Raw genomic sequence first — 15,725 nt, forward strand, 5'->3', positions numbered from 1 at the left:
ATGACAACAATTTTATTTTATTTTTTGCAAAATTACAACTTATTTTTTATTATTTTTTTCATTATTAATTTTCCTATCATTTCTTTCCTGAGGACAATATTTGCGTATCTCTTTAAGTGTAACCGCACCTCTGACACAATTTGGTACATAAATACAACTCACACAGAGAAAAAAAACAAAGATAAACAATTTTATGAATTTAGCACATCAAAGAGTGACTGTTTAAGCAAAGGATAAACAAAAAACTTTGCGAACGTACAACTCAATTCCCCATTGAGTTTGCATATCTTTAGAGCTTTATTCTAAATTGTACTACAATTTTACTCTCCTGCGGTTCTAATTTATTGCAAAACTATTTTTGTTCAGGAATTATAGGGTATTAAGATTCCATCCCAATTCCCTTTACACCAAACCCTCAATCTTTTATTCATGTATACATTGAACTCAGGCTAATTTACCGTAATATTCTCCACCCACACCTGCACGAAATCATCCAAATTTTCGAACATTAGCATCAAATTCCAAAGACGTCTCGTCTTGTCTTCTTGAGAGCCAGAAACAAAAATGTGATTATCCACGAAAGCAATGCGGTGACTTTTTGCATATCATTATTCTAAATTGTACTACAATTTTACTCTCCTGCGGTTCTAATTTATTGCAAAACTATTTCTGTCCAGGATTTTTTGGGTATTAGAATTCCACCCCAATTCCCTTTACACTAAACCCTCAATATTTTATTCATGTATACATTGAACTCAGGCTAATCTGCCATAATATCGAAATTGTCCAACTTTTTCGAACATTTTTTATCAAATTCCAAAGACGTCTCGTCTTCTCGAGAGCCAGAAACAAAAATTTGATTATCAACGAAAGCAATCCGGTGACTTTTTGCATATCTTTATTCTAAATTGTACTACAATTTTACTCTCCTGCGGTTCTAATTTATTGAAAAACTATCTTTGTTCAGGAATTTTCGGGTATTAGAATTCCACCCCAATTCCCTTTACACCGAACCCTCAATCTTTTATTCATGTATACATTGAACTCGGGCTAATTGGCCGTAATATCGAAATTGTCCAACTTTTTCGAACATTTTTTATCAAATTCCAAAGACGTCTCGTCTTCTCGAGAGCCAGAAACAAAAATTTGATTATCAACGAAAGCAATGCGGTGACTTTTTGCATATCTTTATTCTAAATTGTACTACAATTTTACTCTCCTGCGGTTCTAATTTATTGAAAAACTATCTTTGTTCAGGAATTTTTGAGTATTAGAATTCCACCCCAATTCCCTTTACACCGAACCCTCAATCTTTTATTCATGTATACATTGAACTCGGGCTAATCGGCCGTAATATCGAAATTGTCCAACTTTTTCGAACATTTTTTATCAAATTCCAAAGACGTCTCGTCTCGTCTTCTCGAGAGCCAGAAACAAAAATTTGATTATCAACGAAAGCAATGCGGTGACTTTTTGCATATCTTTATTCTAAATTGTACTACAATTTTACTCTCCTGCGGTTCTAATTTATTGCAAAACTATTTTCGGGTATTACAATTCCACCCCTATTCCCTTTACACCAAACCCTCAATCTTTTATTCATGTATACATTGAACTCAGGCTAATCTACCGTAATATCGAAATTGTCCAACTTTTGCATCAAATTCCAAAGACGTCTCGTCTTCTCCAGAAACAAAAATTGGATTATCCACGAAAGCAATGCAGTGATTTTTTTTCCCCCCGTCGCATTTGCGATCCCGCCTCTCCCGCATGACATTTAAGGCGCATAAATTAACGTCACGGCGGCGAAGACGTCGGCGCCCCAGACAACGTGTTGCATGTCGATGTCTGTGATTGACGCCAAGCTGAGACGTAGAAAAAAAATAAAACGAAAAAAAACGCGCCGGCACAAGGACAGGCGATGAGCGATTTAATTACTCGGCATCCAGCCGTCGTGTTTATCGAATCTACGCAGGGCCACGTATTAAATATGAATGCGTGTAGCGGGCACAACAACAAACAAACATGGTAATTGTGTCCCGAGCTAATTTAATTGTGGGCTTGTTGCAAGACGGTTATTTTTACGCTCCTGTTGTGAACCCTCACGAGAATTTTTTTTTTCCGATGTTTTTGTATTTTATTTTACAAGCCGCGCCTCAGATTTCGGAGAATGTATTTTTATGTATTTTTATGTATACATGGTTTTTTTTTTTACGTTCAGGGGGGAAATCATTTAGCGTGCTTCGGTCTCCAAAGTGCGTGTCGGACTTTTAAAGGTCGGGATTTGGCGAGGTCCCGACAAGCTCGGCTGGCTGTTTTACCCGGCTCCGATTGGCTTTTGTTTGCCTTATGGGGGCTCTTGTGTTTGTCTTTTTGATTGGAGAGGATATGAGAGCGCTAAAATGTTCCCGTTGAATTATTCATGGGGAAGAATTGACTTCAAGGGAATGCTATTGATGCTGTTCGAGCGCAACGGCGGCGGCGGCGTGCAAATTGTTCCATGTTAAAGGTATTTTCTTCACGGAGGAAAGCGTTCGGTATAACTCGCACCCATAATTTGTGACTAAAAATTGTTTTACATTTTTTGGGATGTACGGTATTTGTTTGAGTATAACGCGCACCCAGAATTTGTGACTAAAAATTGGTTTAATTTTTTGGGATATACCGTAATTTATTTGTGTATAACGCGCACCCATAATTTGTGACTAAAAATTGGTTTAATTTTTTGGGATATACCGTAATTTATTTGTGTATAACGCGCACCCATAATTTGTGACTAAAAATTGGTATACGTACATTTTGTGGGGGATGTACGGTATTTGTTCGAGTATAACGCGCACCCATAATTTGTGACTAAATATTGGTATACGTACATTTTTGGGGGATGTACGGTATTTGTTTGAGTATAACGCACACCCAGAATTTGTGACTAAAAATTGGGATATTTTTGGGGGGGCTGTGCGGTATTTATTCAAGTATAACGCGCACCCATAATTTGTGACAAAAAATTGGTTTACATTTTTTGGGATGTACAGTATTTAGTCGAGTATAACGCGCACCCATAATTTGTGACTAAAAATTGGTTTACATTTTTTTTTCTCTCAGCTCACATTTTTGTACCGCTTCAGTTTTTTGGTACAACATTTTTTGCCGCGTTATACTCGAATAAATATGCTGGCTTAAGGTCACTTATGGCTTTTTGTGTGTGTTGCAGCCTGCCTCTGCGCTTCTGGGTAAACATCCTGAAGAACCCGCACTTCATCTTCGACGTGCACGTGTCGGAGGTGGTGGACGCTTCGCTGTCTGTCATCGCCCAGACCTTCATGGACGCCTGCACCAAGACGGAGCACAAGCTCAGTCGGGTACGCGCTAGCTAGCTAGCAAGTGAACGCCAAAGTCCATCCTTGGCGGTTCCTCAAATCAACTCAGTTGGGTTGGCCACATTCATATCAACGAGGTCATACGTGGGCCCAAAAAGTTCACTTACGGAGCTCGACGTCCAATCGGTTTCGTTCATTCATTCGCCCCCTCCTGTCAAAATGTATAGGATGTTTATCGCCGTCAATGGCACTGAAAGATGAGCACCCACACTCAATTTAAATGAATTGAACATCTATCATTGTGAATAGCTAGGGTGAGTTAATTATGCATCACTTTTTTTAGTTTTTCATTTCCATTTTAAAGTACCGTATTTTCACGATTATAAGGCGCACCCTCAATGAATGACACTTTTTTTTTTCATATATGTATAAAGCACACTGGATTATAAGGCGCCCTGTCTATTTTGGAGAAAATTTAAGACTTTTAAGTGCGCCTTATAGTCGGGAAAATATGGTACTTGCTTTACTTACTTTGGGTACATTTTGGATGATTTCCTATTGATTTTTGGGGGCTTTTCTTGTTCGTTTGTAAATTCCTGGTTATTTTGGGGCATTTCCAGGTGACTTGCTGTTGGTTTTGGGGCACTCCAAATTATTTACTGTTGGTTTTAGGGCATTTCCACATGGTTTTCTGTTAGTTTTGGTGCATTCCATATGACTAACTGTTGGTTTTGGGGCATTCCAGGTACTTTTCTGTTAATTTTGGGTCATTCCAGGTGACTTACTGTTGGTTTTGGGACATTTCAAGGTTGGTTTTGTGGCATTTTCACGTGGCTTACTGTTAGTTTTGTTGCATTCCAGATGACTAACTGTTGGTTTTGGGGCATTCCAGGTGACTTATTGTTAATTTTGGGGCCTTTCAGGTGACTTACTGTTAATTTTGGGGAATTCCAGGTGCCTTAATGTTGGTTTTGGGACATTTCCAGGTGATTAACTGTTGGTTTTGGGGCATTCCAGGTGATTTACTGTTAATTTTGGGGCCTTTCAGGTGACTTACTGTTAATTTTGGGGAATTCCAGGTGACTTAATGTTGGTTTTGGGACATTTCCAGGTGATTAACTGTTGGTTTTGGGGCATTCCCAGGTGGCTTACTGTTAATTTTGGCGTATATTAAGTTCCTTATTAACTCATCTCTCTCATTGAAGGCTCCGTTTTGTAGGCAGGGGTCGAATGAACCAATATGATCGCAGATAGGAAATACAGAAAAGTCCAGGAGTATCACACATCTCACAAACATCTGCTTTTGCGCCGCCCTTGTAGACAAAAATAGAAACGTTAAGTAAATACGCCTTTTGTTTGTGTCTGCAGGACTCCCCGAGTAACAAACTTCTCTATGCAAAGGAGATCTCGACCTACAAGAAGATGGTGGACGAGTAAGCGTCCTCGCCAATTTACCGCCACAGACGTTGTCGCCGTGTTTTCAAAGTCTGAAATGTGTGTGTGTGTGTGTGTGTGTGTGTGTGTGTCAGTTATTACAAGGGCATCAGACAGATGGTCCCCGTCAGTGACCAGGACATGAACACTCATCTGGCGGAGGTCTCGCGGGTAAGACGTGCTCACCGCCGCCGCTCGCCGTTTTTGTCTTTGCTGACGCCGCTCACGCTGGGGCGGAAAAAATGCGGGTGTCATGAGTTAAGGTTACGTTCAAATCCAAGTCGGACTTTTTTAAACACTATGAAATGTGATTTCGGGGATCCGATCATTTTTATTGTTCAACAGATGAAGATAAAATTGACTGATTTGTTGGTTAATGTACGTTAATTTTGTATTTCAAATGGTACTTTTAATTTAATTATGTGCTTTTTATTTTTCATGAAATTGGCAGTGCGAGCATTAACATCAATGCAATGCGGGTATAATGAAATATGTGCGTTTATGTTATTGTTTGCACATTTAAAAAGAGGGTTTTTTTATGTTACAACTTTTTAGGTTAATTAATGGCCAACAAGATTCATTTTTTCCGGCGTACTGACGAGATAAATATTTTTTTATTTTCCACAATAATATTAAAGTTGTGCAATGTAATTACAGTTTATGATTGTAGTAACCGCCGTAGTGCTATTACTTCTTTTATTGTTTTTGCGACAGAAAATGAATATTTTATATCCATTTAAATTGGATTGAATGCTTTTATTGTCATTATACAAGTTTAATGAGATTTAAAGCTTCGCCACAAAGTGCACAAATAACAACAACAAACAAACAGACAAATAAATAATAAGTAAATAATCAATCAATAAGTAGCCAACAACATAAGTAGAGAAGTGCACCAATAACCACAACAAACAAATGAACATTTAAAAAAATCTATAAAATAATAATAAGAGGCACTTTTTGCATGGCAACACGCTCGTTTGTAAGGTTTTTTTGGGGGTTGTAAGGGGAATCATAATCATTTATAAGGGCAGTTATCGGCAGAGGTTGCCAGGTATGGAATTGCAATCATGAATAAGTGGAGTCATTTGCCGAAGTTGACGGCTATGTGAAGATTTCCTACTCATTTGAATGCTGCATTCTGAGCAAAGTTAGTTTGCAAAATATCGTTCCCTCGGGGTGCGGACTTTTAATTGTTCCATACTTACGTGCTTTGTTGTCTTTTTTTGCGTCCAGTCTCACACGGACAAACTCAACACACAAGTGGCTCTCCATCAGCTGTACCGATACGCCAGCAAGTACTACGACGGGGTAAGAGACCCAAAGGCACTCGATTCCAGTGAACGCACCGCTGCTTGCTTTTGTTATTGTGTCCCCCCCCAACTCCCCCCCACCTCCCCCCATCCCCGCTCTTGCTTGATATGCCTGACGAGTGATTGCGTGCAATTTTAATTGGAATCATCTCTCTAGGATGTGAATTGGAAAATTGCTCTCGGGAATTGATTTTTCTTTTTTTTTTTTCTTCTTCTTTCCCCGTCTTCCGCTTTTAAAGTGTCCATTGTGCGATGCCACTTGAGGTCACCAAAATGTGACGAGGGGGAATCAACAATGGCTAATGAAGAAATAGGATTAAAATTTAAATGAATGCTGCAAGCGGGACCTCAAACCCAGTTATTTTGTGGGTTTATTTTAGACTTTTATTTATTTATTTTATGTGAGTTTGGAACTTGCTTTTCATTGTGGCTCAATTTGGGGGCATTCCTAGGCCACTTCCTCCTTATTTTGGGCTATTGCGAGGTCACTTCCTCCTTATTTTGGGGTCTACCTTTGTCAATTCCTGCTTATTTTGGGACCATTATGTTACTTTCTTTTCATTGTGGGTCATTTTGCCAATTTAAGGGCATTCCTAAGTCACTTCCTCCTTATTTTAAGATCATTACAAGTTACTTTCTTCTCATTATGGGTCATTTTGTCAATTTGGGGTATTCCTAGGTCACTTCCCCCTTATTTTGGGGTCTTCCCATGTCACTTTCTCTTTATCTTGGCACCATTACAAGTTACTTTCTTCTCATTGTGGGTCATTTTGACAATTTGAGGGTATTCCTACGTCACTTCCCCCTTATTTTAGAGTATTCCTAGGTCATTTCCTCCTTATTCTAGGGCCCTTACAAGTTACTTTCTTCTCATTGTGGGTCACTTTGTCAATTTTGGGGCATTCCTAGGTCACTTCTTCCTTATTTTGGGGCCCTTACAAATTACTTTCTTCTCATTTTGGGGTCTTCCTAGGTCACTTCATCTTCATTCGGGCACCATCACAAGTTACTTTCTTCTCGTTGTGGGTTACTTTATCAATTTGAGGGTACTCCTAGGTCACTTCCTCCTTATTTTTGGGTCATCCTAAGCCACTTCCTCTTTATCTTGGCACCATCACAAGTTACTTTCTTCTCGTTGTGGGTCATTTTGCCAATTTGAGGGTATTCCTAGGTCACTTCCCCTTTATTTTGTGGTCTTCCCCGGGAACTTCCTCCTTATTTTGGGGCCCTTACAAGTTACTTTCTTGTCCTTGTGGGTCACTTTGTCAAAAAAAAAAAAATCCCCGCGGAAAAAAAAATCTGCGATGTCGTGAAGCCGCGATATTCGAGGGATTACTGTATCGTGAATAGACATGATGAGTCAACGTGTCTCGACCTCCGGGTTAAGAACCACTACCGTAATGCCACTCCGAACCAATTCCACATATCACTCCCTCCCCGCCACGATTTCCCTCAAACTTCTAATTCCCATCATTTTTTAACTCTCCATTTCCTTCCAGATCATCTCCTCCCTGGATGAGGACCCGGCAGCCCAGAATAAGCAACTGACCGTGCGGCTGCAGCAGATAGCAGCCGCCCTGGAAAACAAAGTGACTGATCTCTAGCGTGCGAAACCGGAGATAGGCGGGATCATGGCTGGGATCCCCCCATTGACTACAGGGGCTTATTTCTTCCTGTTTTCTGCTTGACGAATCAAGGAAAGACGGGAATGGCGTGCGTTCTTGCCGTGGGACAATAGGACAATACCCCAATAATAAGAATAATGTGTCCCTGTGCGGCGTATCGTCGAAATATACACTCGCGTATAATAATATACTCACACGGAGAGAGTCGCTTAGTGTTTTGCACTGTCAAAAAAACGGTACGCCATGACGCTTACGTGCCAAAAAAAGGAAAGAAGTAAGCCCCTGTGGCAGGAGATAATCAGATGTTCAAGTTCTTTTCTTTTGAGAATGGTATGATCTTTTTTTTTTTTTTAATCGGTCTTTATCGCTGAAAAAAAAAGCTTTATAAGGAAACTAAATATCTTTTTAAGTGGATCACTCGGTGGCAAAAAGATAGTGTTTTTAGGGTGGGAAATAGGGGGATTTTCACGGGAGCGTTTGCCAACCTGTGCGAGGGTGATGGATGAGAGCTGAGCTTCCTGTCAATGGACCCCCGACATTGACAGGAAGCTGTGGCCCAACTTTGACAGAGACCAAAGGGTCCTCACGCAAGGACAATGATAGCGCAACAGTATATAGATATATTTTTAATGTTGATTATTTTTGAAGCCGTGCGAAGTTTGGGGACGCCACCAACAGCACACTTTGTGTCCCTTTAGTGTTCAGTGCCATGGTACATTCCACTTCAAAACAAAGCACAGAAGAACATTTCAAAGTCGTTCCCGCCCCCTTTTTTTCTTCTCGGCTACCATCGAGACCAAAATGGACGCCCAATCCATTTCAAATCTTTGGCAGCCGATCAGTTAAAATATTTCCCTTTTTTCCGCTGCTATCTTGACATTTTCTACCACATCAACCCTGTCACCAACTACCTTCAAGCCTAAACGGCTTTCAAACATCACCACAATTTAGTAGGAAAGGTGAAGAGATAAAGGTCAAAAATTGAATTCTAACAAACCACATCATGTCACCCCTCAGATGAAAGGTCTTGGTGAGGGCTTTCCAAATCAAGAGTTATTTTGTCAATACGTCCTCGTCTGACAATAGAATAACCCCAAAACATGCTTTTAAAAAAGATCAAAAATGAAATTCTAACAAACCTCATCATGTCAACCCTCAGATGAAAGGTCTTGGTGAGGGCTTTCCAAACCAAGAGTTATTTTGTCAATACGTCCTTGTCTGACAATAGAATCACCCAAAACGTGCTTTTAAAAAAGGTCAACACCGCTATCCAATCAGCAGTAGATCCTACTAAATTCTGGTGAGCACAAACTCCCAAATCTCCGTAGCAGTTGAGCAATAGAATAATCGTAAAATTTATTTGTATTTGATTAGTATTCAGATGTTCCGTTGCCATTTTTTTATGTATATCTGTTGTCCAAATATTCATCAAGCATCCTGCCTCTTGAAGCTATTTAATAGCCTTTTGCTAATTGCTGTCAATAATCTGCCAGGTATGCAGTTGTTACTTAATCGGTACATATTGAACAAAATGGCTTGTATATATTCCTTATACTTTTTGGGTTTATTAGGTGGAACCAGGGTGGGGTGAGTGGACCTGATGGTCCTAAACGGACCCTCGTAGATATCACATTGAGCGCTAGATGCGAAAAGTCAGTGGCGTAACTTGCCGCCATTTCAAAGGTCACAAAAGTTGAGTGATTTCCTCCACTAAAATAATTCCAGAAAATCCTTACAGATTTTTAAACATGGCAACCACGATCAACTTGGCTATGAATCGGGCTGGACTTTTGAAAAATAATAATAATAATACTTTTTTTAATCTGCTCTTTATTTACCGCATCTTTGATGTTTATGAAAAACCAAGCAGTACAAAAAGCGCTAGAAAATTCATACTTCTGCACGTGTCATTGACCGCAACGCTACGTTAATCAAACAGCGCCCACGCAAAATGGCCGACGGGCGACGACGGCCGTCCCCGATTGGCTCGCATACGCGTGTGATATCTATGCTGGCAATGATGTCATTGCGTACCCGGCAAGAGTTGTGTTCGCGTATTCGTCTACGGTGGTGTCGGAAACCGATCGTGGTTGTGTTTAGCGCCCCCTAGAATGTTAAACCCTGCCTTGGCCAGAGTAGGCGGGGCGGGGCGTTCACGGACCTCAAGCCTAACCGGTCCCGCCTTGCCGTCTGGGCACGCCCCGACATCTGGAGCAGCAGCACTTGGCCCCGCCCAGCCTCTTAACCCCGCCCCCTCGGACGCTCGAGCTACTAGCGTCAGCCCAGCGACTGGGCGATGCAAGACGCTTTTGTCGGAGCCTTTCTTTGACCGCAAATGTGCCTTATTGAATAGGATGATACATATAGTACATATGTTTCTAAATTATTCTCGCCGTAACCTATGATGACGATAGTACTATAGACACAGAAATGTATTTGGACTTGTGATATTGTGTGTGCCGTCTAAAATGCTACGGATGTCCTGCTGCACCAGTGTGTGTGTGCGTATGTGTGTGTGTGCCTGTGTGTATGTGCCAATTAGGGGTGGGAATTGCGATATTTTACCAATTGCGTCATGGTGAAAAAATAATATTTTTACGCCGTGCAGCTCCTCCGTTATGACCATCGTTAAAATACGGTCAGAAAATGATATTTTCCGTATTTTCTCGCATATAAGCCGTATCCGCGTATAAGCCGTATCCTTAAAATTGCCTTGAAATTGTTGAATTTTACAATTTCTCGAGTATAAGCCGCCCCCTGATGCACAATTTTCAGCTCCATGTTCGTGGTTTTAATAGGGAGTGCTTTATAATAATGTTATTTTGAAGGGAAAATGTTAAGAAATATCATCGGATGTGGTATTTATGAGATAATATCAGTCGAAAGGATTTTATGCTAGATTGCACAATTCAAAAAGGAAGTCAGGTGAGCAGTTCAACTAGGAAGTGTGTGCGTAGCGGTTTGGTTTGTCGTCCTTAGGTAAGATGGCGGCGCCCTGAGCGAGCAATGGCAAGAACAAGTAGGTGAGTTTTTTTCATGTTTAATGCGAAATATGTTTTTTTCTTGGATTTTATACATAGACGTGAAAATTAATTAGTCTTGCGTTTTGACGTTTCGTCTTTGTCACCTTGGAGTTTCGTGCATGTTAAGTTTAATTTGTGCGCATATAAGCCCTACCCTCGATTCGGTCATTTTTTTGCGACAAATACGGCCTATATGCGAGAAAATGCGGTAAATGTGATTGTATTTCGTCTGATTCGAGTTGGGATGTTCACACTGAAATGAATTAATTTGCTGTCACTGAAAGCAATTGACATACAAAAATTGATTGGAAATGTGAATGGCAGAAAATAAATTAAAGATAGGAAAATGATATTACTGTACTTGTTAATCTGGATTTTAAACAAATCAAACTCAAACATTTGCGTCTTTTCGATTTGACGTTTTCTTCCAAAAAACTGAAATATTTCTGCTGCAAAATGTCAAAAATAACATGATATTTTCAAACATCTAATACTGTTCCATATTAATCAATGGATGTTTAACAACAAAAAATAATTATGGCAAACTAGATATCATTGCCCGATAAATCCTATCGTCATATTGATGATTTATTTACACCCCTACTTTTAAGAATTTGAAAAATATAATCATTAAAAATATATTGCACAAAACAAAGTGAACTTGAAGATGACCATAAGAGGAAAAATCCTTCAAAGTTAAATACAACTGAATCTTACGCAATTTTTTTTTTGGCTCTCCCGCACATGGAAATGTATTTTTTAACCATAGATGGAGACCGATTGTAAAACCGAATCGCAATCGGATACTGGTTTTTGGTCCTGTATCCCACCCCTACTGCCAATAGGTTGAAAACATTTCATAGTGATTTCTCGCAGTGTTGAACCGTGTGCATTTCTTTTTGGGTGTCTGTGCTGTGACTTTTTCAGGCTCCTCCCCCTAAAAAAAGCCAAATTTGGGTCCTCCCATTCAAATGTTGAACATTCCTGAAAAGTGGGGCGCAAGGGGGGGTGTACTTCTGTAGACTTTTTGGAGTAGAGCGCCGATTGTTCCCCTAGTGTTGATTTTGCGCCTTGTGTTTTCTTAGCTATTATTCCACAAACGTGTGCGATAAATGACGAAACCTATACTCGACAAATGACCTTTCTTACTGCTGTGCAGTTATTATTTTTATGATTTCTCGTTTCCTATATTGTATCAATCTTTGTAAAACATGTTGAAATACTGTATTATGACTGTATACTCCTATGCATTGAGTCCTGGAAGAAAATAAGAAATGGAAAAATGTGTGTTTTTTGGGGGGGGCATTGGAATTGAATTGAATTGAATACTTTAAATATAATGAGATTTAAAGCTTTCACCGTGTAGTGCAGAAAAATAACAATCAGACAAATAAATAATCAATAAATAAGTAGTCCAAGTGAGGTCAGTTTCGTCTGAAGTCCAGGATGAGTACCATGGTTTTGGTTTTTGGCGCCAAGTTGTTGTAGCGTAAGAGGTGTGAAAGTGGCGGCCCGGGGGCCAAATCTGGCCCGCCGCATCATTTTGTGCGGCCCGGGAAAGTAAATCATGAGTGCTGACTTTCAGTTTTAGGATCAAATTAAAATGAAGAGTATAGATGTATATTAAATTTCCTGATTTTTTTCCCCCTTTTAAATCGATAATTGCTATTTTTTAATCCATATTTTCTTTGTTTTTAGTTCAAAAATCATTTTGTAAAATCTAAAAATATATTTAAAAAGCTAAAATAAACATTGTTTTAGATCTATAAAAAACTGAATATTCAGGGCTTTTAATCCAGTTCTTTTAATCCATTTATTTTTTTAAAAATTAAATATATCTAAAATGGTCCGGCCCACATGAAATCGAGTTGACGTTATCGCGGCCCGCCAACCAACCCGAGTCTGACACCCCTCCTATGGACTCAACAACAGACAAACATATACGTAGATAATCAAGACAGTAATGATAAATAAATAATCAATAAATGGTCATAGATAAATAAGTGGTCAACATAATAAATAAGTAGTAGTATGTCTTTTTTAGGTCCTAGGTGCAGAACTTGAGTTGAGGATAGATGGTGATGGGTCTTGGGGAAAAAAACTCCTTGAGTCTGTTTGTCTTGGCTGTTATGGCTCTGTAGTGCCTTCCAGAGGGCAGCAGCTTAAAGTGGTGGAATGCGTATTGTCCTTATCAATCTATCAAAAGCCTTTATTGTCATACACAGCTGCATATAACGAAATTGGTGTTTTTTAATTATTATTTTTATGATGTATGATGCTCTCTGCTCTTCTAAGGCAATGGGATTCGTAGCTGCTGGACAGGGTAGGTAGGGGAAGTTGATGATCTTTTGGGCTGTGTTCAGTTTCTCCTTCCTGAGACGAGTGGCAGTTTAATGTGCTTTTGGTTTTTGGACCCGAGCTGCTTGTGTTAATTTAATCTAACCGATGTGTGTGTGTGGATGTCGCTCTTACACCCAGATTTCATCATGCACTCCTGTGTGAATAAACTTGGAGGCCAATATGCCCTTCATATGGCCCTGTGTTTCTTTTCCCGTTTCCATTGGCGATTGGCTTCAAGTGGAAGACGCTCGGCTCGACGCTCCGTCCTTGCATATTGCGTGATTTTCAATCACCTTGGGCCGCCGACTCGTATTTGCCACACAGCCCATTTCTTTTTGAAGTTAACTGGTATTTATACAGCTCATTCCAGCGCCTTGTCTGCTCGCCGTGCGCCACCTGGACTTTCACTTTGAACACATTTGCTCGGGAATCATTTGATTGGACTGAAAAGAGTTACTTGTGGCATGGACTGCAATCTATATTTACAGTTTTATTTCTTCCATGACTAGCCTTGTAAATCAAAGCTACTATTTTTCCCATTCATTTTCTGAACTGCTTTATCCTCATTAGGGTCGCGGGGGGTGCTGGAGCCTATCCCAGCTGAGTCCGGGGCAGAGGCGGGGGACACCCTGAATCTGTGGGCAGCCGATCGCGGGGCACGCACACCCATATCAGGGTCAATTTAGCCTGTTAGCCAGCTAGCCTAGCATGCATGTTTTTGGAATGTGGGAGGAAACCGGCGTACCCGGAGAAAACCCACGGTGGCCCGGGAGAACATGCAAACTTGACACAGGTGGACCGCCCTGGATTTGAACCCAGGACTTCAGAGCTGCGAGGCTGACGTGCTAACCACATATCCACCGGGCCGCCTTCAGAGCAACTTTTAAAACCAAAACATGACAAAATTAACCGGTATTGGCATTGGATTATTTCAAAAACAACCAATCCAAGATGTGTTTTCATATTCAAGCATTTAACCAATCACATTTCAGCCATTATTTGTTGCCAGGGTCAGAAATCTGCCTGAAATGTGATTGGTTAAATGCTTCAATCTGGAAGCAGTGCAAACAGGGGGAAAAGCAATGAAAGGAAGCTAACAGACAATTTGGAATTATCGAATAAATATTGATGGACAAAATATAATATATGATTCAGATATTTCTTAGGCCAGCAGAGAAGGCCCTGACGGCCCGCCACTGAAAAATTACAGTAATCATTAAAAAAAAACAGTAAATCCACATTGATTTCACACTGGAAAACAGCCATGAATCCCTTTTTTTTGAAAAGGCCAAAAGCTTCATCCAGACATGTTTGTTTACCTCTCGCTTATATTCTTCTCATAATTTGGGCCTGGCTACCTGCAATGATGTTGTCAGTCTTCATAAAGCGCACGAGGCGCTGTGATAAAACAAAGCGGCGTCGCACAATAAGACGAGAATATAAATAGCCGCCTGGCAGCCGTCGTCCGCGGCGAAGGTTGAAGAATGCCTGCGAAAACATTAATTAGGCGCTGACAGCTAAGCATGAAATGGGAATAAAGAATAATGAAGGGCCTAGAATTGGCCTCCTATTGACTGGCAAACAAGAAGATAGGAATTCCTCAGATCGGTCGCTCGGGGGGGCTCAACTTGTTACGTCGAAGTTATGCAAATAAAAATACGTCAATTAGCATCCGTGCACTTTGTAATGGGAATCTCCGGGGAGCGGGATGTGCTTTATTGAATTTCAAAATATAGTTTTTTTCCGGTTACTGAATAAATATTGATTGAGAATTGTTTCGGTGGCAAGCCGCTTTTATACGGTATTGACGCGTTTTCTAATTGTCATGTGTTAGCCGTCGGGTAAGCCTTCCCTAGAAAGCCGCTAATAGCCCAAGGCTAGCAAACGCTGCTAGTATCGTACGCATACGTGTCAACGTCGGCCAATTGGTCCCCTTATTAATGATTGCAATTCCCCGAAAGTGCACGGCAAAGCGCTCGTAACATGACATAAAGAAATTGAAATGAACTTGGATGACGATGCAGACACACAAAAATAAGTTTAATCTAACCTTACACTAAACTTAATTCTAATTTTGTTTTAAATGTGGATACCTTTCTTCTCCCAGGTTGTCTCTATTGGCCCCGCCTCCACCCTGACTTTCAGATGCAACCTATCGAGGGTTGTTTGCTTTTGCTTTCGTTCGACCAAACGTCCGTTCGACCAAACGTCCGGTCGACCAAACGTCCGGTCGACCAAACGTCCGTTCGACCAAACGTCCGGTCGACCAAGCGTCTTTCGACGAAACGGTCACGCGTTCTCCCAGTAAAAACACAAATAAGTAATATAAAATTATAAAAGTCACGTCCTGGCAAGATAAATTCTAAAATATTGCACAATCTAAGATATTGTACATAGTTATTGCCAAATGCACATAGTTAAAGAGCCACTGCACCCGTGCACGCCGCCATCTTGGATCCAAATGCAATGCACCACATATTTACTCACATAGGGCACACTTAAAAGTCTCAAATTTTCTCCAAAGTGGACGGGGTGCCCAATCAGTCGATGCACTAAATTCAAGATACTGTAGATGTCGCTGTATGACGCTGATAGCTTGACTGTCTGGGTACATTGCTTGCTAACACGCTATATTTATAGTATAGTGAAAGTGGAATACACATTTGCATA

The 15,725-nt window shown here is 40.4% G+C and overlaps 1 protein-coding gene across 1 annotated transcript in view; it reads left to right on the forward strand.

Moving 5' to 3' along the window:
- The window catches only part of plxnb2b (plexin b2b), a 148,465-nt gene extending 136,467 nt beyond the window's left edge, over window positions 1-11,998 (forward strand). The window contains exons 34-38 of the mRNA XM_077596068.1: window positions 3,215-3,362; window positions 4,689-4,753; window positions 4,850-4,925; window positions 5,991-6,065; window positions 7,567-11,998. Of these exons, the coding sequence (XP_077452194.1) occupies window positions 3,215-3,362; window positions 4,689-4,753; window positions 4,850-4,925; window positions 5,991-6,065; window positions 7,567-7,671 (469 nt within the window). The 3' untranslated portion in view covers window positions 7,672-11,998. The remainder of the gene's footprint in view (window positions 1-3,214; window positions 3,363-4,688; window positions 4,754-4,849; window positions 4,926-5,990; window positions 6,066-7,566) is intronic.
- The last annotated feature ends 3,727 nt before the right edge of the window (window positions 11,999-15,725 follow it).

The sequence above is a fragment of the Stigmatopora argus genome, chromosome 3, assembly GCF_051989625.1.
Source record: "Stigmatopora argus isolate UIUO_Sarg chromosome 3, RoL_Sarg_1.0, whole genome shotgun sequence".
Lineage (NCBI taxonomy): Eukaryota > Metazoa > Chordata > Actinopteri > Syngnathiformes > Syngnathidae > Stigmatopora > Stigmatopora argus.